This window comes from Centropristis striata, chromosome 2 (assembly GCF_030273125.1).
Source record: "Centropristis striata isolate RG_2023a ecotype Rhode Island chromosome 2, C.striata_1.0, whole genome shotgun sequence".
Classification (NCBI taxonomy): Eukaryota; Metazoa; Chordata; class Actinopteri; order Perciformes; family Serranidae; genus Centropristis; species Centropristis striata.
Window position 1 is genome coordinate 12,619,741 of NC_081518.1, and position 26,367 is coordinate 12,646,107.

General features: G+C 39.1%; 1 protein-coding gene across 1 annotated transcript in view; it reads right to left on the reverse strand.

Annotated features, from left to right (window-relative positions):
* Window positions 1–23,540, reverse strand: part of LOC131984302 (A disintegrin and metalloproteinase with thrombospondin motifs 7) — a 93,556-nt gene extending 70,016 nt beyond the window's left edge. Inside the window, exons 1-4 of the mRNA XM_059349165.1 lie at window positions 22,976–23,540; window positions 18,279–18,655; window positions 5,825–6,008; window positions 3,821–4,020 (exon numbers count right to left, since the gene is read on the reverse strand). Of these exons, the coding sequence (XP_059205148.1) occupies window positions 3,821–4,020; window positions 5,825–6,008; window positions 18,279–18,655; window positions 22,976–23,087 (873 nt within the window). The 5' untranslated portion in view covers window positions 23,088–23,540. The remainder of the gene's footprint in view (window positions 1–3,820; window positions 4,021–5,824; window positions 6,009–18,278; window positions 18,656–22,975) is intronic.
* Between the last annotated feature and the right edge of the window lie 2,827 nt (window positions 23,541–26,367).

Genomic DNA, 26,367 nt, shown 5'->3' on the forward strand with positions numbered 1-26,367 from the left:
ACTCACCTGTTCCCATCTTGTTTCAGGCACTTCACTTCCTCCCTTTGTGTGAGTTTTCCCTCCACTGTGATCGTCTCCTCGTTACCTGATTCATCTCACCTGGGCTCCCCTCCCTCATGTATAAATAGACCCTGTCTCCCTTTGTCTCGTGTCAGTTCGTCGTGTCTACCATGCATGTTCCACGTCCAGGAAAACCAGGTTTTGGGTCTCGTTTCTGTTTTCCGTATTAGTGAGCCTTTTGTAGTAACCTCCTGTGTGAGCGCTTTATGTTGTATTTTTGCAGCCTCCTTGAGAGCGTTTTTTGTTCTGCCTTTTCATTCAAGTAAAGACTTTTTGTTATACTTCCTGCTTCTGAGTTTTTGCTTTTGAGTCTTCCGTTGAAGTCAAAGTCCCTGATACAGAGTTGTAGAAGCAACACTCATAACACTGCTCCTTTCTTTTTTCTTGTTGTCGGGCAAAACGTCCCGACACTGAAACCTTCTGTGCAAGTTGTGTAACAGAGGAAAAACTTGTTGTTGCAGATATTTGCAGATGTATTGTTGCAACAATGTTAACTTTAACACATATGCTTTCAGTCTATCTTTAATCATGTTTGTCTCTTGCTTATTTTGTGGATAAATATAGTGCTGCAGCTATTTAAAGCAACAATGGGCTGTTGATTTTACATGTTTCCTCTCAAGCCAAAAGCTGCACACTAACACCCAGTCATGAAGAGTAAAAAGTGATTCCTGTATTTCTGCTTCAACTCTCTTTATGTCCATGTGATCCATTTTTTGTTTCCTCACTTGTTTCCTCTGATGAATATCACAAAGAAAATACAATAAATAATCATAAGATCAGCATGTGAAAGGAAGCTGGGAGCTATTTTTATAGTTATTATATCATTTTTATTAGAGATTGACTCTCCTGGCTGTGTGTAAATCATCCCACTGGGTGCAGAAAACAAAAATATGAACCTCTTGTGAAGTTGACAGCTTGAAGCCGGCGTCTGTGATGAGACAATGGCGCAGCTGGTGGCCGAGGAAGATGATGCCATTACTTATTGTTTGGGTAAGAGGTTGTTTCCCTTGATGCTGTGCAAGATTGTTTTCACTAAACTGAATCGTTTGGGGATTTACAGTTCAAAGCTGGAGCGTAGAGGTCTCAAAAACAAAAAGAACCGCTAGAGGATGTGGGGAATAATAGACGCTTCCTCCGTGTATTATTGTATGTTAATCCGCAGGCTTCTCTGTCTGTGAATTCCCTTTCCTGATGTTCTGTCCTCTGGTCGTGCTTTCAGAAGCTGCGACGGGACCAGACATGACTTTATTTTGGAAAAAGCTACTTATGTGCTAATCAATCACAGACAAGTAGTCAGTTTGCTTAACCCCAAAACTAGGAGGCAGTGATAACATTGACTGTGACTGCCTGGATGAGAAGAGTTTAATCCATCCATTGTGGTGCCTGACACGAGGATGGAGACAAATGGAAAGAGAGTCTTAAACATCTGGGAAGATGTTTAAACACCCTCCAAGTCTGCATTCAACATATCTGAAAGATTTTTTGCAACAAGATCTCCAATCTAAATGACAGAATAGACCGTTTATCAATACCACCAATAACGACACATATGAGCATTTGTCAAAAAGCAGCTTGTGGTACAGTGGGGCGTTCTAAAAATAGCACACGCATCATTATACATTCACGTACGGTTCGTCGTAAAGAAGGCTGCAGTTGAAGGCTGCTGTGAATTTATGCTACTAAACCACTGACCTAGGTTTCTTGGTTAGGCTTTATAAAAGACAGTTTAAAGAGTTAGAAATGTACGTTTATGCCGGTGGTGAAGTAGTTACGAGAGTGACGTGACTACCGGAAGTTACGTTTAAAAAAAAACCTTATTCATAAAACGTGAGCCAAAAAAGTAACTTAAAAAACTGAAAAAAACTGAAAAAAAATGTTAAAAAACATTTACTTATTTTTTTACACACGGGATGTGAACCCCACTCTCCTGGGTAAAAGACCGCCGTTTGTTCGACCCATCCACTTCTCCACCTCACAGATGCAGTCCTGAACTCATCATTGCATTCCTTATGATTTGATAGGTTGGAAATCTTTACTCAGACAGCAGCACTGGTATATTTCAATCTACAAAGTGATGTTACCTCTGTAGCCTTCTCTTAGTCTTATCTCTGCAAGCTACGCTCTTTACTGTACCCAAGGGTTTTGACACAGCTGGGGAAAAAATGCATTTTCCTATAAATTGCCTCGGGCATTGAAATAATCTTCAAAAAAAGAGCTCAAATTAGACACACATATCGCTTCACAACTTCAAGAGGATCTTAAAGAATCTGGTGACAGAGGCATGGGGTTGTGTTTTCGTGTTTGTATAGCTGATTTTATACATTTTGTGATTGATCTTTTTAATGTTTCTGTGATTTTATATGGTTGCTACCTTGGCCAGGTCTCTCATGTAAAAGAGATGTGAATCTCATTGGGACTTTCTGGTTAAATAAAGGTAAAATAAAAAAAATAAAAAGTAAAGGATATCATACTTTTGTACAGGGAGATTAACCTGGTGAAATTGTATTTCAGCCTTCATCCTCATTTTTATGTTGCATAATATAGCCTCATTATTTATAAGTCTTATAAGTCTTTTAAAACAACAGAACTTACGTGAAAACAGTGAAAAGTAGTGAATTTAGTAAAGCCCACGTCAGTGAACTATTTAATGCCTTAGAAAATTTAGCCAATTAAAAGTTTTGTTAATTTCTCCAGAATGCTAAACTTTTATTTCAGGGTCAGTTTATTCATTCAGAATTCTAAAGAGCTGATTTATGAGCTACTAAACTTCAATGTTTTTATCCTCCTGACCTCTGCAGATTATTAGCCGAGAAAGACTCAACAAAATGTCATCATTCATCAGCTTTGTTCCTGTCAGAGAGTGTAATCAGTGGCAAGAGTTGGAATAATGTAGGCTGCTTAAACTGATTTATTCAATGTGACTGAATTTAAAGCTTGAATTTAAGGCAAGAATAAATGGAGATGTGGACTTGAGTCATTGTTACTTGGACTTGTGTTGGAACTGTTTTGATGACTTGCAACCTGCCTTGAAAGAAAATAAATGTCTTGAGAACTGGAAGTGAAAGCCTCGTGACTTGACTTCAAACATAAAGACAACTCAAATGACTTGTCTGTGTTCATTTTATGTTTTTAGTTTAAATATCAAATCTGCGTAACCTTACCTGTTACTACAACATCAAACTTCGTTCATCATTTGAGGACTTATTCAGATCAATGAGGGCTGGTGTTATCATGATATGATGGTATAATTTATTCCCTCACAGCTCTGTAGCTCAAAAACATTAGCCTGATAATGATAATATCACCTTTTAACCAAATCAATAGTATAAAATGACGGCATTGCAACATTATGTGTCTGCAAACCACAGATATTTAGTGTGCAGACATGATAACTTTCAGCAGGAAAGTGAATAATATTTTTTGTAAATGTGTATTATTTAAATATGTATGTTTACGGGGGGAAAAAGTGTTAATTGAGTAGTGGAGAAGGGGTAGGTTTAAATAAGCATATGCTTCATTCTACTCCTTTTCGGACATGTTGCGTTCACATTACAGCTTTTGTTTTGACTATTGATATTTTTTTTTGTTTTGATTATTCTCATTGGATGTATTTGTTTTTGAGTTTACTTTGTTGTGTTACTCGCACATGTTCGAAATAAAAGCTGAACTGAACTGAACTGAATAATTGCATTTCCCAAAATGTTTTGTGTGCATTGGTAACAGCTTGTTGTTGAAGTTATTGTCAGTGTCACAAACTTACAATGTTCATGACAGCGAGGACGTAGCTTTCCACAGCTTTGCTCCCATGGTGCTCCACCATTTTCGGGTCGGCCACCACCAGCGTTTCCACCCACTTCTCTTTGCTGACTGAGCGCTGACGAATTCTCCTCCTTCTTCCCTGCTGCCGGTGCTCCCACCGCTCCCGCTGTCTCTCAATGTCTTCAAACCTTTGATGGGAATCTGGAGAAGGTAGACAGAAATAGACATTTAAACCGTACTTACTGAGACACAGTGTGTGCCGACGTAGCACACCAGGTAGACTTTTAATGTGTTTATATACCTGTTTCTCTTTGAAGCTAAAACCTGCTCATGGCCTCTGCGCCTTTATTCTTCTTTTTCCTATTACCATGCTGCGCTAACACAGTGGTTGTTGTTTAAATGAACAGAAGTCTCATGGAATAATGAATAAATCCACACAGTAATACCATTTCTCATTATTCCTCCTCTACCTGCCTGTGGCCGCTTCAGTTGATGTGGTGCCTTGTTAAATTGCTGTTATTCTTTTCCATTAACGATAATGAGGATGTTTTTAGGTTGTTTTTTTCCCTGACTGTTAACAGTCAATTACTGTAGAATAGCACCTGTATCCATATTTGGATAAATAAAAAAAACATACTTTTACAGTCCATATTGAGACGCAGCAGAGCAGACCGTATCATCACAAATAAAACTCACTTTTTCAACAGCTTCGTCCCTGCCACAGTCAGACTGATGGCAAAACAATACTACTGAATATGTGTATGTGTACAGCACTACCCCACCTCACTGTACCTGTGTCATTTTCAACTATTATTATCTCTCTCCACCCCCCCAACCCCAGAACCAGTGTATTTATTCATATATATATATATATATATATATATATATTACTCTGAGTCTGCACATACCAAACTTTCTGTAAAGTGCATCCATATTTTATATGTTTATATTTTTCTTATTATTAGACTGCCTTATTCCATAATGTTGTATATACAATATATATATTTTGAGCTGATACCCTTGTATATTTTTATATTTTACATTTATTCTCCTTATTTAAGTTTCTTTGTTGACCACGAGAGAGCCCTGCACAAAAATTCCTATGTGTTTGGACTGTGGTCTGTTCACAAATGGCAAAAAAACCTTTTGAGATTGAATTTGGCTTACTTCTCAACAATAAACATGCTTTCCATTATTTACAAGAAATGGAATTGTTAAAGCTGTTTTTCTCTCCAATTAGAGAGGAAAGAAAATTAAATATTTTTGAAGAACGACTCGGAAGTGGGCATCGCCACAGGGTCTATTGAGAATTCGGATTTTTGCCTTGGATTTTGGATCATTGCAGAAAATAAGCTCTGGTACAAACATGCGTTTCTGATGCTCCGCATTTTGTCCAGCAGGAAAATCTTCATGCAGCCTTTAATGCACCCGACAGACGTCAAAACCTCCTGTACAACCCACTGTACTTACAGGCCATCTGCATAATGACACTTTAATGCTGCGTTCTTAGTGAAGACTGAACACTTTTGTGTGAATGTGTGAACAGTTCTCTTTGCACACGGGTGTTATCATCATTCATTTATCAATCATTCTAACTGTCCAATTATTTACATATCCATCTATCACTGGTAATTGAGATGATTTGCTTTCCTTCTACTTCCTTCTGGGAATGTTTCCTGCACATCATTACCCATCTGAGCGTGATAAGTCCTTTAAAAAAACTGGTACATCTACCACTTAGTCAGACACACTGCTGCATTAATGTCAGAAAGGTTTTTTTTAAAGGGGTTTGGTTCTTTTTTTTTTCCTCACCGATTCACGTGGCAAAGCCAACGAGTCGGCATAATGTAGGCTGCTCTTCATGATTAATTCTTGCATGTGCTATGTGCCTGGAAGCTCTTAGTCATTTCTAGGAAAGAATAACAGTAATTATAAAAAAATAAAGTGCCAACATATAGAGCATGTGTGTGCACATGTGGGGAGTAAAAAAAGAAACGTGGCTTACTTTTGATTCCACAGGTACCGTTTAGAGGTTGTTTCCCTGAGATGGGCTGTATGACTGGACTCCAGGAGGGAGGGGACACGTGGCGTTTGTAGATGGCGTGGGCCTGAGGTGCAGAGGTCTCATCGATCGACTTCTCTAGAGGCTGAATGAAAAACTCCTCATCAGACAACTTGAACAGTCCTGTCTGAAGAAAGAGAAAGGATAGAAGTCAGTTCTTTTCATCTCTTTATACTGAGCTGTTTAAAAAATACGTAAAAGATATGTGGGCACCTTCCTGCGGAGCTGCAACAGTTAGTCGATTAATTGAAAAGATAAAAAGAAAATGAACATTATCAGTTTTATTATCAGTTAAGAAAAAATGATCAGTTAAGAAAAAAAACAAAAGTTTTTGTGATTTTAGGTTGTGAGCTGACTGTTATTTGGAAAAAAAAACAAGACAAGACTTCACCATGTGCTCTAAAAGTGACTAAATATCTGCATACGAATGCAGAATCTGTAGGCAATTTTACAAGCTTTTGGTATTGGAAGTGTTCTGGTTTCTGATTGTAGCCCGCGTGGTATTGACCAACCACGCGTGAGTTGGCTTTGTTGACTGCAAGGAAACAGTCCGTGTGGAGAGCAAGCCACATGGACATGTTGTAGAAAGTCAATATGTTTTATGTTCAAACTGATAAACTTTTATATATTTTGTAACTCTTCTCTCTAAATTCTGAATTTAATGCATTCTCTTTTTATTTATGTCTTACACAACAGCACAACTTTTGGGGAACCAGGGTTGTAAATTTGCTGTAGACATCCAGGGTGCGACTGAAGCAGGAGAGAGATCAGATGTCACATAATTTACTGCACCATAAACCCTATCGGCACAGTGCCAAAACCAAATTCCGGTAGCCCCACTCCTTTTTCTGTTGACCATCCTCGACCTATATTTAATTCCTGTCCACCTTCTGCTCCTATTAGGACTCCTCCAGCTGTCACAGAGTCCCACTGAGGCTCACCAGGGAGAGCTGCTGCAACAATATCTTTCCAGTTCCACAGGGGGAAAGTTAAGCAGAGCAAGACGACCTTTGCTCCGTCTCTTGCACATACAGTAACAAAGCAGCTTGAAAGAGAAGCTGCACGGCATAACAGGCTGTAGGATGAAAGATGAAACACACCTTCAACTCTAAAACTTTTAATGCAAAATATAAACTAAACTGGACTTTGAACATTCAGTCCAATGTGTCAGAATCACATCGCTCTATTTGACAGTTTTTTTCAAAATAGGGATGCACAATATTGGAATTTTTGTCAATATTCGACATGCTGATATTTTACAACTCATTTGGCCGATTACCAATTCTGATATGACGCGCGCAAACACACACACAGATAATCAGTCTCTTCTGTAGACAAATTAACATACAGTATTATTGTGCATACTCTTATTTTGTTTGCCCGCCAGCAAATGTGGCATGAAATACAAAGCTTAGAATTATGTAATATTTATTCCTTGTGCCAGGAACTCAGCGTTGAGGTTTAAACAAGGAAGCAGCAGACTATTATTTTATCAGATTATTATATCGGTGGATATCAACGTGTTGGCCAGTATCTGCTGATTTTTCTTTTAAACAATAAGCTATGTGGTACTAAGTGAGATAAGACTGCCAGATCTTTCCAAAAAAGAACCACAATAAGGCCTTGTGGTCAAACGTTCAATTTCATAAATTTTGCTTTAGATTTTCTTTTTGATTTTTAATTAAAATGGAAAGCAAATTTCAAGAGATTTTCAATGTATAATTGAAATCACAACACCCTTAATATCTGCATGACATCAAATTTAACGTGTCTTTTTTTTACCAATATTTATCAAGACAACTCAATACTCATAAACATGACATTCCCTGTTGTTATAGTCAAACCACACAAGGAGATATACGTCACTTTAATCTACATACAGTATTTGTTTAGACTGCTATCCATTATCTGCCAATCTGCTCTGTAAATAACAGTGGTATTTGCTTTTATACTATAAAGAACAGGATAAAAACTGCATTAGAACCGTATTCAATTTATACGTGCATGTTTGGACCAAAAAGAGCAGCTCTGTGTCCACTACAGGAGGTTATTTATAATCTCTCTAATGAATAATCAGAAATCTGGAGAATACTTTTCTTTAATGTTGAGGACACTTGATTTGGTCATTTGTTGTTCTGAACACACTGGCCCTCATTTATCAAAGGAGCATAGAAACAAGCGCAGATCTGAGCGTATATTTCGTCTTACGACAGGGTTCACGTGGGATTTATCAAACCATCGTATCTCTCCAATCACAGCGTAAGAATGATCGGTTGTTGATAAATGTGGTGGCTTGAAACGAGCGTCATTTAAATACCACGCCCTAATACATACCCGATTCAGATGACTCGCCTTCAGAGTTTACGACACCAAAGGGCGCAATACGGCCAAAAAGAGGAGTCCCCCCCCCCAAAGTCAACTTTATTAGCAGTGTGCACCGTTACAAATAACAACAAGAGCACAATACACATTTTACAGAAATACACAGCAACGGAGGTTTATGAAATAAAAGTAATTATAGTTATATACTCAAACAAGTTCACTGAATATTTTACATTTGGAGCACAGACTTGAACGTTTTTACAGCTTTTTTGTTGAAGGAGGTAAACAACGTTTTAAAGTAGGTTTTAATTGAAAAAAGAAGAGGAATTACTCAGAGGCAGAAAGTGAAACGCTGACGTCCAACAGCTGCAACACAACAAACTTTTTTTGTTTGGCAGCATAAAAAGTGAAAACTAAGGAAATCAGTGGTGCTGTCAGCAGAGTAGCGGACCATTAAACTCCCGGCGAGGTTTGAGTAATTCATTAATACATCGTGATATATAAAGCCTAATAATAATAATAAAAATAATAAATAATATAAAAACATTGGTAACGCTTTATAATAAGGTCCTTAATAACCATTAATTATCATTCATATCATTATTATTAATTAATTATAAGTAATAAGGCATTGTTCTCTCTTTAGATCTGGTAGTTGCAAAAACATAGTTAACTTATAGTTAACTTACAATAGATGAGCAATAAAGTATATTTTAATATCAATAAGCAAACAAAATAAGATTAATAAAGGCATGGCAAAGACATAATGGGTGGGTCATGGGTGTTTGTAATGTCATTATTAACACTTATATAAGCTTATAAACACACAATAATGTTAATAAGCATCTTGTAAGGACTTAAAAGGGACTTATTACTTGTTAATTAATGGTTATTACAAGGACCTTAATATAAAGCGTTACCAAAACATTTAATAGCCTTGGCTAGTATTCTGATTAAAGAATTTAACGATCGCAGGGTGTATTTATTTTTAATCACGTTTTAATGATAAATGATGTAGTCTAAATATGTTTTGCCTAGTCACCATTAAAAAACAAAACACCAAAGAGTTTTATCACCTCCAGGCATCGATACAATGTTCTAAGATCAATTCTCCAACTCAGACGTATGGACTTCACGCTGACTCAGATTTGCGTACACGAGCTGAGAGCAGACGTGAGATCTGATCGTACCGTCCGCTCACATCCAAATTGATAAATGCCGAGCCTTGCGTAGAAATGATCTTACGCCCACTTTACACTCACTTTCTGACGGACGCTCGTTTGATAAATGAGGGCCATTGTGTTTGAAGGGGGCCGATTACGGAGACTGACGTCTTTAAAGCTGAAGTGCATTGTATAATATCTGGTCATGCGGTGGTCCTGCTAGACACCCACTACTATCAGCAATATTAGTCATATTATTATTATTATTACTACCAATGCTACCACTATTATTAATTATTATTATTATTATCACATTATATTCTCTGCTGATATTACAATCATTAATAGTCATGTTTCTATTATCATTACTGCTGTTATTTTGATTCTATTATATTCAGCAGCAACACTATTACTATCATTAGACACAAACACCATCACAGCGTCAGTGCTGTTGTTGTTGTTGTCGCTGTACACCTCCCCCTCTCTCTCTCTATTTAATATTTTATTCGAGACTTAAGAATATATATTCATCAAAACATTTATTGGACTTACAGCTGGTTGCTTTGCAGCTTGAACAGTATACAGTATGAAACTTATAACAGCGACACACACTTTGTGATAGAGATGTGTTCTTCCCATGTAACAGTTGATGGATTCCTAACTTCCTCAGTAATAGGTCACAGAAGGTTGTGATGGGAGGTGCTGCTGCACTGAGTGCATACCAAATGCACAATATCCACAGGGGTGTGTACTCTTCCAGAGCCAGACCTGTCTCCGTTCTGCATCCGTTATCATTCTGCTACAGGGGGAAAACACTTTGGCTTGTTTGTAGTTCTACAAAACAGGCCCGACCCATATGGGATTATTGAGAGTGATACCAATACCTTTTTAGAGAGGAAAATTTCACAGATTCAGAATTCATGAGCTGGAATTAAATTAGACCTTTACTATGTGGATTGTGCACAAATGTTGCAATATATAAAAAGGTACTAGAAGGTTTTCTTAAACCATCAACTTTCACTTAACATTGTTGTACAACATGGTACATACAATGTATTACATTGTTGACTACATATTACTACAGTCGCACACATTACTGCCCATTAGCTTTTGCTTCTCAGCCCTCTTCAGGTGAACGAGGAAATAACACTTTCACGCTCTGCTGGAAAAACTAGGTAGTGATGACACCAACTCAATCATTATATTTTATATTATATGTTCTGTCAAAAGAGTTTTCATATCAATGCATATCTGACAACATATTTGCCGATACCACTTCATAGTGATACTTCTCTGGTAGGTAAATGTCGGCTAATAATATCGGCCAAGCGATATATCTGTCTTGCTCTACTTTAAACCACTGAGCTCCTGCCACAGTGTAACTACAGGAACAATAATAGTCTCATATTAAGTTTTATTTAATCCATAGAGTTGGAATTTACTTATAATCTGAATACTTATGGAAAGCAGGTCTGAAGCTACACACACACACACACACACACGTATATATTTTATATATATATACATATGCAAGTATCATTTGTCATTATACAATAAAGCTCCTTTACTTTAATTTCAGATAACAGACTCCTTTTCAAATGAAAGTGACATTTTTTAAAAACGAATTAAAAGATAGTAGATTGCACACACACACACACACAGACACACAGACACACACATACACACACACACACACACACACACTACTTTGTCAGGTACACCTGCTTATGCAACAGTCAGCTCCTCCAACAACGATCTGCATTTCTTCATGCATGAAAGGGATGCAGACAAACCCCAGTCAAATAAATATTCATACTTTCCAAATAGAGAATCTGGGACATGTCATTCATTCAAAAACTCCTCCAACAGCAGCAGGACATTAAATCATCCACACAAAGACACAAAGACACCTCAAACAGTATTGTAAAGAATCAGCATGCCTCTCTCTCCTCAGCTGTCATCAGTATGCAATTGACAAAAGGCTTTGGATAATCTTTGGGACAATAATCACTTATATAAAGACAAAGCAATCAATGAGCCTTTAATGGCCAAACAGAAGACTGGTCGTATAAGGCCACGTCTTTCACCTGACGTCCGTCCAATACACTATTTATAATAAGACTGGAGCCAAAAAGAACCAAAAACAAGCCAGGAGTGAAGCTGGCTGCTGGCAGAGCATCACCAATGTGGATACCATGTGTCTGCTGATGTGTGTGGGAATCTGAGAAAGTGAATGTCTGCAGAAGATTAACAAATAATTGCCAAGAAAAAAGCCTTTCGAGTTTATTTTTGTTTGTCAACTTCTGATCTCCTGCAAAACTGGATGAAAATAAAGTGTGGACTTGCGCTCATCTTCTAATCTAAAGTGTGTACACGAAGAGACCACTTCATTAGAGGATCCATGTGGAGTTTTGGACCTTTAGCAGCACTGTGGAGCAGGTTTTTTTTTCACGAGCAGATCCCCACATTTGATTCTCACACATAATACACAGTGAACGTTTGGGGTTGGGCAATGTCTACCGTTAACATCACGGTGGACAATGGTATTTTCTGCACAAAACTCACTACCCATGCAAAATATCCACCTAGCTTGGCACAGCGCCCGCTGCTTATTGTAAACAAACCGGCTTGCTAAATGTATATGTGGTGTCCACCGCTGATCGTAAACAAACCGGCATCACTAACTGTGCATAGAGTGTCCGGTGATTGTTGTAAACAAACGGAGGTTGCTAAGTGAACACATGCTGCCTCAGCACATACACACTGTACTGCTACAGAGCTAACTGTGTAGCCTATTAGCACTGTGCTACTGCGCAGCACTGCTGCTGCTCTGACTATCCTCCCACCTCCTTCCGCAACATCGGACTGCACTATGACAGGGCAGAATATCACGCCTTCGCAGGATCACTATGAACGCCCTTTTATAGGTACCGACAGAATTCTGTCGGTACTACAGAGTACCGATTCATGTAAAATCAAACGGTACCATGTTTCGGTACCTTAACGGCGTTAACTTTAAACTGATCATTGATTTCAAACTGTTTTCATTTAACGTCTTTGATTAACAAGCGTGCTGACGATCGCACTATTTTTTATTTACCTCCTCGTCTGGTCCTGTCTGCTCACCGCGGCCACTAGCCGCGGTGAGCCGCCGCACAGCTACGACGTCATCACAACAAATCACACGTGCACTTGCAACCTTTTTTTTTTCTTCTCCTCCGTGCAACCTAAGAGCGCTCCTCTGCATTCTTTGATAACGCTGCAATCTCCATGTTACAAAATGCACGTTCGCTCAACAATAAAGCACTGCTCATCCTGGATTTTATATTGTTTTGATATATTTTTTAAAGTTTATATTTTGAGAAATAAATATGTTGAATTGAAAAAGTTAGATTTTATTATTAAACAAATTAACATTTATTACCATATAAATTGGTACTGTTGAGTACCGGTACCGATTCCCAGGTACCGGTTATCGGTACGGTATCGGTTCAAATGTGAAAAGTACCCATCCCTACCGGCAATATAGCTGGACATTTGCGGTCCACAGTGAAAGGGGCTATAGACTGTAAAAATAAGTGTTTACTAAAAGTTTTAATTCGTTTTAACTTATTCTCTTCTACTTTATATTTATTGATATGACAGCTCTAGTGTGCACCTTCAGTTGTGCTTGCAAAACCAGTCTGTGCACAATTAAATAAATCACATTTGTGTAGGTGTGGATGGGGGTTGAGGCTCATTGGTTGATGACTGTGAGATACACACACACACACACACACACACACACACACACACACACACACACACACACACACACACACACACACACACACACACACACACACACACACACACACACACACACACACACACACACACACACACACACACACACACACACACACACACACACACACACACACACACACACACACACACACACACACACACACACACACACACACACACACACACAAATTCAAGATGTTATGATTCAACTGAACATTAAAGTTTGCACTCTGTAAGCCTAAATGTGTGTCACCTAGGCTGTGATTCCAGCTTCTCAGAAGAAGCTTTGGTACTTAGTAATAAAATAGTGCAGTGAGAAAAAACATGAGGTCCTTGATACTTTTGTTTTTTGAACTACTTTGTGAGAGGTTCACAAACAAAGACCAGACACATGAAAGCTAACTGTGAAAGCATAAGTCTGTCACAACATTGGAGAATGGAGGAGAATCTGTTCACATATAACCTTGAAGCAGAGGGGATAAAGCAGCAGGAGGCCGAGACAAATCGTCCCAGTGGAGATGAAAAACGTGACAGCAGACAGATCACCAAAAAATAAATGGATTCAGAGTGAGAAAACCATTGATTCTGTACTGTTCACAGACCAACAAAGGTCCATAGATGCTGTCAAAGGTGGTAGCGGTGGTAGAGTGCAATGATGTACGGAAAAGTCACTGCAGAATGGTTGCATCTCTGCACCTGTTTAATTTTAGTATTCCCAGTCAGTCAATGCCACTGACAGCTAATCAGATAAGGGATAGGTAATGTGGGGAAATTCACATATTACAATATTTTTTACCTCATATTTCGATGATATTGTATGGTTTGTTGGCTTCTGATGCTTTCCCAAAAGATTTACATCATAAGATCTTTTTTAATAAATAATCATCAGTAATGTGGATAAAGGCAAACAATAGAACAGCTTGGGGGGTCTGCTAAGTTCAGACAATTACATCACTTTACAGGAAAAACCCTTAAAAGCCTGGCAGTTCAATTTTGATTTTGTGTTATCAATGTGTGCAGACGAGATCCCTCTAAACACACCAACCAATCAGAGCAACGAAACATGTGGCATACTGATGTGACCACTGAGTGCCACATGCTGGTTGGGGTGGTCCCTGGTCCGTCTAGAAACAGACTTTTGATTCATATTTGATCAGCGCTGCCTAGTTTGATAGTTAGATTCGAGTCTCACAAGTTGTGTGGGATGTCAGTCATCCTGTCAAACCCGCTTATTGACCTGATGAGGTCCAGGCTGTGTGGAAATCTGTCTGAACCAGACTCACCTGCCCGAGATAATACAAATGTGCTCTGCAGATTCATCTGGTTTCCATGCTATATATATTTAAAAAAAAAACAGGAATGGACAGAACGTATGCCTTAACACGATATCTGAAATATAAGACACTATCTGGTTTCATATCATTATATTAACTGTATCTACCTCAACAATCTCCATATTATGTAACATAATGAAGCTCTCAGATGCAGCAGATCTTGCAAGGCAGATTGATCACGATGTTGTTGAGACAGCACGGACTAATATAAAACTATTGCTTCCTGAAGCTCTTTGATATATAACTTGTATATACACGGCTATGCCTTTCAATTCCACAAAGGAAACTCCCCAAGGTTCATAGCAGAGACCAACACAGTCTTGTTTACTGTTGTGGAGAAAGGTGTTGATAAATGATAAAACAGAACTTACCCTCAAAGAATTATAATGGACTAAAGTGGTACCTTGTGTTCTGTACTTCCTAAAGGCTTGTTTATTTCAAGTGGAGTGTGTGAGTCTGGTGTTCCCACCAGGGTTGGTGTTACAGCTGGATATGGTCTAACACACAGAGTATAAACAGAGACCTAAAAAGGAGTTGCCTAAATGAGAATTTGCTTTTAAAAGGAAATATAAGCCTACACAATCAAAATGTAACAGATTACTACATCGATGATGTATTTTATCCATGTTGTGAAGTATTAATGCTGTGTGTGACTGCTTCCTTTGCGATAAAAAAAAGCCTGTGAATCGTTTTAATCAGGAGCCTTAAAGGGGAGCTACACTGATTACAGGTCTTGGGGGAGTACTACTGCATTTGTGAAAAAGTTGTAATTGGCCTTTCAAGCCTGATAAATTGCAGCGTTGGTTGGGTCTTAAGACTCCATGTCTGAAGATAAAATTATAATTGCCTCATAGTGGTAAACCTCAGACAACTAGTCACGTTACAGTTTACATGCATGGCCAGACATGTTCCTCTCAGTCTCATTAAGATTATTATTTTACTTTTAATAGATCATTTAAAGTCAGGAGGCAGAGGGAGAGAGAAGGGATGGCAAGCAGGCGCGGATGTAGGCACGGCGCTTTGAAGCCTTGAGTGGTATTTAGGCTGTTGCCATTTAGATTTTTGGAGGCAGAAGTGACTAAATTTAGACAACATGATGAATCTGACTGAGAACTTGAGGAGACTATGCACGCCTGCCTATACCCTCAACCTGTCTGCACCTTGCTGCTGGCTCCGCTGCTTACAGTGAGTGTTAGCTTCCATAATTGGAGTTAAACCAAAAACAAGTTCACAGTGTTATGGATACGCCTTGCTACGCCTCTATGGTTGACAGGTCATCTTGGTAGCAACCTCTCAATCACAATGTAACCACGTCCTGAAACATGCCCTGCTTTATCATCCATTTTACTCTAAATGTGACAAGAATATACAAAATCAACATCATGCTGTATTGAAGAAGACTTACAACTAGGGATCGAGATCATAAACACATTAGGAAACTGTTTACTGAGGTAATAAATCAAGTGAGAAGTAGGGTCATTTTTACTTTGATACCATTAGACTTATTTTGGCAACCAGTGGCGTCTCCCCCTGCTGGCCGTTAGAAAGAATGCAGGTTCAAGGCACTTTTGCTTTGGCTTCACTTTTGTGAAGTCTGTGTCCAATTATTTTATAAGATCCTTTGCATGAAACAAGCCCCCTGTGAGTTGGGCCTTTTAACAGCAGATATTCTCACAGTTATTTATAACATTCAGGTGTCTCAGAGCGAGTCAGCATGCACAAAACCAAGACCCTGAAAAATAAAGCATCTGAAGAAATCATTGTATTTACACCTGAGCTTTTCCTTCTGTGACAAAATGTCTTGCGTGAAAAACCAGACACATTGCAGTTTACAAAGTACAGTCTGCAGCTTCCCTTTACAACAAGCAGATTCCTTTTATCCCAAAGAAACAGTGCAACAAAAGGTGTTAAAGCAGGTTCATTAATAAAGCACACATTTCTGTTTGATTGTAACATAAAAAGAACAGAACTGCTGTTTTCATGAAAAACAATGCACTTGATTCATTAAGAATGACTGTGGTGAATAATTCATTGTGATGATAACAGATGAATTAGTCAATCTCTGTGATAATCACATTAATTAGCCAATTCAGACGAAAAGAAAAGAGACCTGGTGAGTGTCACTGTGTGTTTGTACCACATTGAAATCTATTTCATAGTCATGTACCAGACCTAATATTGAGCAATTTCACAATTTCAATTTGCAGCATTGCAAGAATCCTGTGTCAAAGATTAAAAATGGTCTGTTGTCAATTTAAAAAATCTCTGAATGCACTGATGATCCCAAACATCTAAAAAATTCTTTCCTTTATGAGCGCACATCTGCGATCACAGAGGCCGAGCACAACATGAATGGCTGGCTGCATTTTGAAAGAACAGCCTTTCAATATGAAAAAGCACACTGTGGCTTATATCTGGATTCCTGCTGTGAGCTGACTAATGCACTAAAGGGAGTGTCGCTTTGTTCAGTTACATGGTGAGTACTTTAATACTGAAGTGAAATAAGTGTTTACTGCAAAGTTTAAAAGTTGTTACAGAATATGCTCCACCATTGCAAACATGATGTTAAAAGGTATAATTCTGATTTATTGAAGTTAGGTTGGGGTATTAATCCACCGTCACAGTAGATGGTGGTCTGCACGCCCCCAGGCTGGAAGAGCAGGCAGGATTACTGAGGCTAAGCAATGTAATGGACGGGAGCAGCATCAAAACATATGATTATCAGTTCCATGCTATATTTACCGTATTTACCTTTGATTTACCTTGATGTAAGGGAGCCCTTTCCAACAGGGAACTTCCAGCCATTCTTCTTGTCAAAGCCACCAGACTCCACTGGCAAAAACAGTCATTTTATTTCGCACGACATGGGAGTTGTTTGTCAACCGCTGCCTTTATCTGTTAGATTGTTTATGTTGTTGTGTGACTTTGGTGTTTAAAAGGATAAGCTTTGATTCAGGTTACTGTTTGATGTTCTTATTTGTTCTTATTTATAAAAAAAGACAGTACTTTTGATGGGACTGAAGCTGTTCTATCTTCTGAAGCTGAAGCTGTTCTATCTTCTTGTCAAAGACAGCGATTTTACCTTACAGAAAACAAAATTTGCTGGTGTACCACTGCCTTGATTATCGTTTGTGTTATTGTGCAATTGAGGCATTATTAGACTGACGGCTCCTGTGTCCCACTTGGTAAAATGAGGATGGAGTTTGGTGGCTTTGACAAGCCCAAAGAAAAGCTTCAGTTACCCATCAAAAAGTGGTCTGAAGGCATGGTAGAGTGGTGAAAATATTAAAGACATAGTGTACACTTAAACTTATAATGTTTCATTTATGTGTCTGACATATGTTTTGTTGCAGCCCATCATCAGCAGAACACTGCTCAGCTCCCGTGCCTGCTTCTCTAAACTGGTGGCGTGCTGTAAACCATCTACTGCAGGTAGTGCACCGACTGTGGATAAGTACTTCATACAACCCCACTTCAGTAAATCCAAACTATTCCTTCAAGGGGGAAAATGTGTGGTTTTCAACAAATTGTCCAACTGTGCACATCTTGGCTGCGGTAAAAGACAAGTCTGAATAGCAGATGACTTCAGACACACCTGTTTTAAAAAAAAAAAAATCCATCAGAGGGCGTGTAGCTGTCTAAATGACCCTGAAGTTGGCAGTTGAGGTCTGAACATCCATTCGCAGTTTTAATATTTATTCCTTGTAACAGGCACTTGCTCTGACTTCAGCTGACACCTCTGCGTTTACCTTGAAATGCATTTGTATACATCTTTTTAGAGTTACTCACCAGTCCATCACAGGTACTTAGGGCCGCGCTGCCTTTACCAATGGCCTCATCCCACACTTCACCTAAGAAGTGGCACCGCGAGGATCCAGGAGGATGGATCTGAGCTCCATCTAGCCCACCATACCTCCTCTCCGTCAGGAAGCCAGGAGCTAGCAGGTGAGGGTTGAGGGTGAGGTTAAAGTGCAAACTGTGGCCGCCGTGCCACAACTGGTAGAAGACTCGATCTGCGTCCGCCGTTCCCTCTGAGGCTTCCCGTCGCTGTACACGGCGAGCATGGTGGGACAGGAAGTTGGACAGGAAGTGACCTCTGGCATCCACTCTGGTGGGGTGAACCACTTCATACTGAGGGAGATCCTGCAGAAATCTCTCTGTCAAAGCTGCGGTGGGAAGAGAAGATGTAAGAGAAGATGGGTTCATAAATCATGGGAACGAGGAGGGTAATTACATAATTGAAGTGGCTGTAAAACTGTAAACAAAACCAAGGGAAGCTCTAAACAAACCCATATGGGTGTCTCATCTGTCATTTTTATGTCATGCATACGGCTGTAGCGTATACAGAACCTGATAGAGGAACTCTTATCTTTTATTTTCTAATCTCATGTGCAGAAGGTTTGATAAAATTACTGATAAAAATAACACTACATTTCCTGTGATTTGAAGTAGCCGCAATGGGAAATATCTTCCATTTGTGAGTAAAGGTAAAGAAAACCTGCCTTAAGAAAAGAACGATTAAAGCCATCTGCTCTGCTCAGTCAAATGTCTCCAGCTTATCGTTCAGTGAAGATTAAGTCTGACTCAACACTGCATATCTTTTTAATTTAGTTCCTCATGCTGAATAACCAATGTTTGTGTTTAGTATGCACTTTCAGTACACACATGGGGAGAGGCTTGTGGCTTGAAAATGAAGTGTCAAAGGGCTGACATATCTAAAAACAGAATTTAAATCTTTGATGTTTTTAAAAGATTGTGACCAGATGTTTAGAAGAAAGCAACAATAAGCAACACTACTAAATTATCTCACCAAGTTGAGTATAAAAGGAGGGAATTTAAAAGAGGTGAGGAACACAGTTTATTTGAAACACACTTTCTGTTGCTGCAATTGAGAATAATTTTCTGTGTTCATCATAATACAGTAAATATTGTTATACTATTTTAAACACACAGTATGTAATTTTCTGCCGCTGGTGTTCTCTCAGTCAAAACAATAATAAAAGACAGAGTTTGGTGATGAAGTGTGGCACAAAAAGATCATGGCACTCGTCGTCTCCCATCATTAGTCAGCTTCTCCTGGTTAAGATTCCTTCAGTGTTCATTATTCAGGAGGTTTTTAATCAGGAACTGAATTATCCCCTAAGGTTTCCTCCTCTCTGACACAAATAGACTCAGTGATTTAAACTGAGAAAAACCCCAATATAGCGGTTTCACGTTAAAAATCAGTGTTTCTCCGACATTGTTGGCCAGAAAGCTGCCGCTATGATTTGTTCAGAACTCTGATAACTTAAGACTAATACATCTGTATTGAAATCCTTCACTCTGTTAAAATAAAACCAACCAAGACCTAATAATGCTATCAAAAAAACGGCTCAAAAGTCTATGAGAGCGTCTGATAGATAACAATGACAACATAGGACAACTTGATTTAAGACATTTTAATGTGGAAAAGTTACATTTTATACCTTTAAGGCAATATCAGTAACATGTCTAATATGCACACATTTATTTTTTTCCATTTATCCTTGATAGATTCCGCCTATCAAGACTTTATAAATGAAGAGGAACCAATGCATGTCTCGTCTCACAGATAAAGATGCCCATCCCACCTTGTTGTATAGGATGCAATGATGGGTGGAGTAACTGTCACCAGTGATGAATGGGAGTGCAGAGTGATAAACAGAGTCTAGTGAGGTGAGAGTGGAGGCAGAAGCATGTCTATAGATAACATCAGCATAATCCAGAGTTGATAAAAAGACAGCCTGAATGATCCGTTTCCTACAGAGCAGAGGGAAGTTTGTTTTGTTTCTGTATACGTATCCCATTTTTTGTTTTAATTTACTTATAAAAAAGGAAACATCCATCAACAAATGTGGTCAATCGGCATCAGCAGAAGTAATCACAATAATAACTGGTGTCACGACAGCAGCTGTTTCTTAACGTCTCAGTCATTCTGTACAGCTCACAGTACAAATTACACCCTTGCAGCATCATAATTTGCAGACACACTGCCTTTGCATGTAGATCATCTGTCGTGGTACACACACCTCCTCTTTAACGCTTATAATGACATCATGTTTTTAATGTCATTCAAGAGCAATGAGCAGAATGCTATAAATGAACTCACACAGCTTCATGATGAGGTAAAGCAAGGTCTCTCTTCATTCAGCCTCCCGTAGGCTTATCTGCACAAATATTTCCATGAATAAATCAGCGGAGAATGATCAGAGGTAGACATGTTTGGCAGCCAGCTGCTTGGAATGTCTCACTGAATGAAGAGCAATAACACCACCCATGTTTTCAAGTTTTTACCTTCTGTGAGGACGCTTAACATGTGTAACTGTAACTGTAGACATTGTTATATTTTGGACAATTTATCCTTTCACTAAGCAAAATATTCCTAGAAACTATTTGATTTATTGCAAAAATCATGGCTGTCATCAGTCAACCAGTACAGCTGTCTTGCATTTTGTGTATTTCGATAAAAATGTGAATCCAGATAGAGAATAACCTGTTTATTTGGCCTTCTGCACTGTAGCTCCATGTGTTAGATTCTTTCTACGTAAGGTTTCATAACACATGCAGGATTTTCTCCATCTGTAGTAGTTTCATTGAGCACACAAGGTTCTTAATTGTTAATTTAAGCGACTTCATCACAGCTTGACATTAAGAAGCTGTGCCCTTCACTGCAAATCTACATGCAATTAGGATGGGAAGTGAAATTCAGCTATTAAGCACTGAAGAAAATGCCTATAAATGAGTAACTCCATTTGGAGAAGGTGGTTCTCGCTGCGGGGTCTGGGACCATTAGCGGTCCTTAAGCGGCTGCCAGAATGTCCTAAATTATCAATACTGATTAGGCTCCTGTTTACGCACTTGAAATTAAAGTTAGTTATGTAAGCTGTGTGGGATGACGATAGCAGCAAACATGGGCAACACAATTTTTTTTTTTTTACCAACTAGCACCAGACTCCCTTGGGAAAACCTCTGATTTTGCTGCAGCATGGTCTGACAGTCTGCCGCAATCAGTCCTGGTTCTGATTCCTCCATGCCTCCTTCCCTCCAGCAGGTCCAGAAAAAGGGCGTGGACCTCTAACACCGTGGTCTGTCTTGGCCTAAAAGAAGCGACCAGTCACAGAGCTCTCTGCCTCCCACTGGGGATCGAACTGCTGGTTGAAAGCAGCAAAAAATCCAGATGTAGGTCTGTCCATGGAGGGTTGGTCGCTGTTAGAGGCCCCACGCTAAACTAAACGAGTTTCTGGAGAACCTGCGTAATTTTGTTGGAATCTAACCTGATGGCACAGTTTCAGGCGTTAAGAATAACTACATAAAAATAGCTTATATCCTCACTGATAGTCATGTTTGCTTATGTAGGTCATATAGAGACAAGGATATTAAATTGAGACTGTTTCATAACTAGTTAGAAGTTCCTTACAGATGCTTTAAGCTACTGAACTTGAACTGAATATCTTTGGGTTTGGATGAAAAAAACATTTAAAGACATTACCTAAGCTCAATAATTAATCCATTAATCAAGAACGATTAATAAATGACGAAAACAAACATTAGTTGCAGCCCTGAAAATGATGAAAGGATTGATATACTGATCACCGTTTCCTCTCCCCACTTTTACTGTTTTACTACAATGATGAATTTATGTGCCAAGAAAGAAATAAAAAACTTCCTCAAACATGTTATCAGAAGGAAGCTTGTGTCCCTGTGCTTTCTATTTTGGGTTCTTAGTCTTCCAAATAAACCGTGAGACTGCTGTGCCAACATTTATCACCTGAAATCTTTACTGTTTTGGAAGTGCCTCTGCTCAGTGACACATCCTTGTCAATACCGCCTAACACTACTTTGTCTCTCTCCAGAGGGCCGGCTGATTCAAACAGGATGAGACAGAGTGCATCGAACCACCTTGCTCTGCTTGTCCCTGTAATCTCAGGAGAGATGGGACTTTTAACATCCGAACAACGAACCAAAAGGGAAACCTGAAAGGAGCAGAGGTGGAGAAGTGTTTCCTCCAGGACAAGAGAGGATTCATTTTCTGATGTGATGATATCAACTGGGCCTGACAGCTAATACACTTAACAATGTAGAGTGGAAACCAGCTCCGCTTTGAGAGCAATGATGCATCCTGTAGATACACAAAGACAAATCCTGCTTCCTGACCTTCGCTGGTGAGGTCAGAGGTCAGTGCCAGCTGCACCAAGTCTGTATTTTTGATCATGAAGCTTTCCTACTTACTCTGATGATTCAATGGAAAGACTAAGCTGCAAAACCTTGGGTTTAATTACTATGGCCAGCCCAAAACTTTGTAAACACAAGGCACAGCTGGCCTTTCCCTTCACTGTGAGCACTGCTGGCCTGGTCCTGGGCTCAATTAGATGCGCTTTGAAGCAAATGTGCACAACAAAAGCAGCCAGAGGACGTGGCGATATCATGAATCCAAAGTAGTAAAAAGTTTTGTTTGCAGGCTCACTAACCTGGCTCTGGAGCTAATCCCAATGTCTTGCAGTTTTCCAGGAGCGTGAGGAGAGCGATGAAGAGGTGAATGGGAGAGCCTCCTTGTCGAAACCCGCAGTCCAAACGGGTCATTTTGTCAGGACGGTAGCTTATATTTAAGAAACATTTAACGCCTTTCTGACACCGTGTCGATTGTCAAATTATTTCCATCTGGGCTGGGTGCAATTTTCGCTTTGTTGCGACCATGCACTTAAACTGTGACAGTCCCAACAAACTCCTCAGAGTAAGGCTTGAACATGGTCTGCATCCACGGACTGTCTCTGCTGCATTCTCTCTCTTTTCTTTTCTTTTTTAACTTGTTTGTCTGTCGGTGTTAACGTTTGCTTGCGAGTAGCTGTCCCCTCTGTCCTCCATCAGTGTCCCACCAACAGCCAGTGACAGCTTGAAAACTTTTCCCTGCAAACTTTCTCAGAGCCACCCCCACAGATGGGTGGACTTAAGACAATGGGCTATCTTTCAGCAGGACTGCGGGCTTAAAGGGGAATGCTACTCCAAGGAATCGGATACGGCGCTTCAATCCAGTTGGCAAAAAGCTGAGGTCTTTCGGGTTTTCAGAGGGTCACATGAGGACTGAGCTTCGATATTGTTGCGTTCACTTGGAGTCAGAGAAATGATGACAGATCAGGAGCTTCAGTGTGCAGAGTTACAAAACAAACAGAAAGTGGGTAGGGAAACTGTGCAGAGCAGCTTTTAATCTGAAAAACTTCTGGGATAATGTAAACAATGTCTCAAAGTTAAGTTAATTAAGTTTGTATAAGAAATCCACATGGTCATTAAACTTTTCATCATTGTTTTACTTTGGTATTAGTCTGCATCTGTTAAAGCTTAGCGCCCCCTCTAGTGGAAGAAGGACGGAACTATGGACCAGTGATGCAGGGATAATAGTACATATTTTCTACAATTCTACATCAGTAAGTGAAAGTTTCATTGTAAAAACAGATAACTCACACAGTTTTGATTTATTTTCTTCAATGATGTTTTTATGCACTTTTGAAGTCCAGAGAAAATAAATGAAACTGCAGTTGAGATTAATTATTTTTTTATTTATCCTTTATTTATTTTTTATTTTATTATTAGCAAATATTTTTTTATTGTATTTTTATATTTATTTTGTTTCGCTTAAGTTCAAGTTTCTTTATTGTCATTGTATTAAAACAATGAAACATTATTATTTACTAAAATGATGTATATATTAAAGGACTGTCAACAGCACACACAAAAACAAGACTAATGCAACAAACACAGTGTAGTAATGTGCAAAATTACTTTGTGCATGTAGTGCAAACATGATAGAGTTCAGAGCTCAGGGAATTTGTGTGGATTACAGATATGTCCAGAGGTCAGGGTATGAAAGAGCAGCTTGGGAGTTTAGCAGCAATACTGCTTGGGGGAAAAACTGTTCATGCCTTCAGGCTCATATTACAATGTGCCCTTAAAGAGGAAAAATCATTAAATCATTACTGTAAGTCTTTCTCCCTTCTGCTATTAAGCTTCTGAACACAGACTTTACGCATTTTAAGTGACTGTTATTTTAGAATCGTTCCTCCTACTGGTTCTTTATGGAGGTTTTTGTAATGTATGGTATTGTAACTTATCCCTCCTACCATCCCATACCCTTACTATATTTCCTTTAACTTAATTATTTACTTAATGTATTGTTTGTCTTTTATATGTATGGATGTTCAGACTGGGAATGAAAGCTGCAAATGAATTGCCACCTTATAATAAATAAGGTTATCTAATTCTGATTCTGATTCTGATTCAGCCATCTGGTAGTCCTTGCATGGATGGACCTGTATCTCCTATCTGAGGGCGGAAGGTCAAACAGGTGGTGAGCTGGGTGTGATTGGTCCTGAGTGATGCTGTGGGATCGGCACAGGCAGTGAGAGGGCTACATGGTGGAGATGTTTGGCAGCGGGGCTTCAGTGATTTTCCCTTCAGTGATCTTTCTTACTCCCTGTAGAGCTTGCTGCTCCGCTGTCATGCAGCTGGTGAACCACACTGACACACAGTATGTCAGCACACTCTCAGTGGCACAGTGGTGGACATTCACCAAGAGCTCCTGCGGATGGTTTGCTTGTTGCTTGTATGATGGTGAGTGGTTGTTCTGTCCTGACTTACGAAGGTCCATTATCACGTCTCTGGTCTTTTTAATGTTCAGAGCCAGGTTGTGACTGTTACACCACACTGCCAGTTGTTGTACTTCCCTCCTACATGCCGACTCATCCTTGTATATGTGTTCTTATGTTTCAGATGTTCCAACATGGTATGAAGCACAATGGCGATTCTGTCTTTCTGTTCTCCCTATAGGAAAACTCGTACTGGTTGAAAGGAGCTGCTGTGATGCTTCTTATGTGCTTCATGACCAGTCTCTCCAGACATTTGGCAGGTAGGGAGGTGAGTCCCACATGCATCAGACCAGGATTATTGTAGATGTTTTGAAGCATGCAGGATAGAAAGAGGCTAAAGATGTCTGTAAAAACCTCTGTTTGCTGATCCACACAGTCATTCAGACCGTGACACCGTCTGGACCTTAGTCTGATGCTTTCCTGTGGTTTTCTTGTATAAAATATTCAAAGAATGGAGTACCTCTAAGCTAATTAGATTTTGCAGCTCATTCCATGCCCTGGGTGCATAAAAAGAAAAAATGTTACTTTGCTCTGAACACAGCCTGGGGTTGTTTCTCTAAGATACTAACAAACTCTTTTTAGTGTGCACACAGGGGGAAATCTATTTAAACGTTATTCATATATATAGATAGACAAAAATCAACTAAAACATGATTTGACAATTTCATTTCTGAGGTCTTCCAGGCATTTAAATAACAATAAATATCTTCTGTTTCATTAAAAAATAGACAAATAGACATTCAAAATAACAATAAACAAACAATATTTTAGGAATAATAAACAATGATAAACAATACGAAGATGTATCTTAAAGATGATTGATTAGTTATTCCACTCCAATATGTCATATTTAAAGTGAAGCATTTTAATTGAGCTTTCTCAATAGATGAGGTTAAACTTTATTCCTCAAGTCTTAATTGTTGTATTTTACTTGAATTTTCTTGATGAAAAGTTGTCATTTCTCCATCTGACGTATTTGAAGCATTCCGTCATGGCTTCACTGAGCCCAGATGCTGTGAAAATAAATATGTAAATATATTATGTTGTAGACCAATCAGAGAATTGGCGTGTTTGCTTCTGGATTCTCGTTTCCATGACTATGACTGTCTGCTTCTCTGTCACGTCCTGTGTGACCAATCGTGGCTCAGCAGAGCGCCGACACACCTGTATAAAAGCAGACTCCAGTTCACTGGATGATAAACCTGAGGGCACTTTTGGATGGA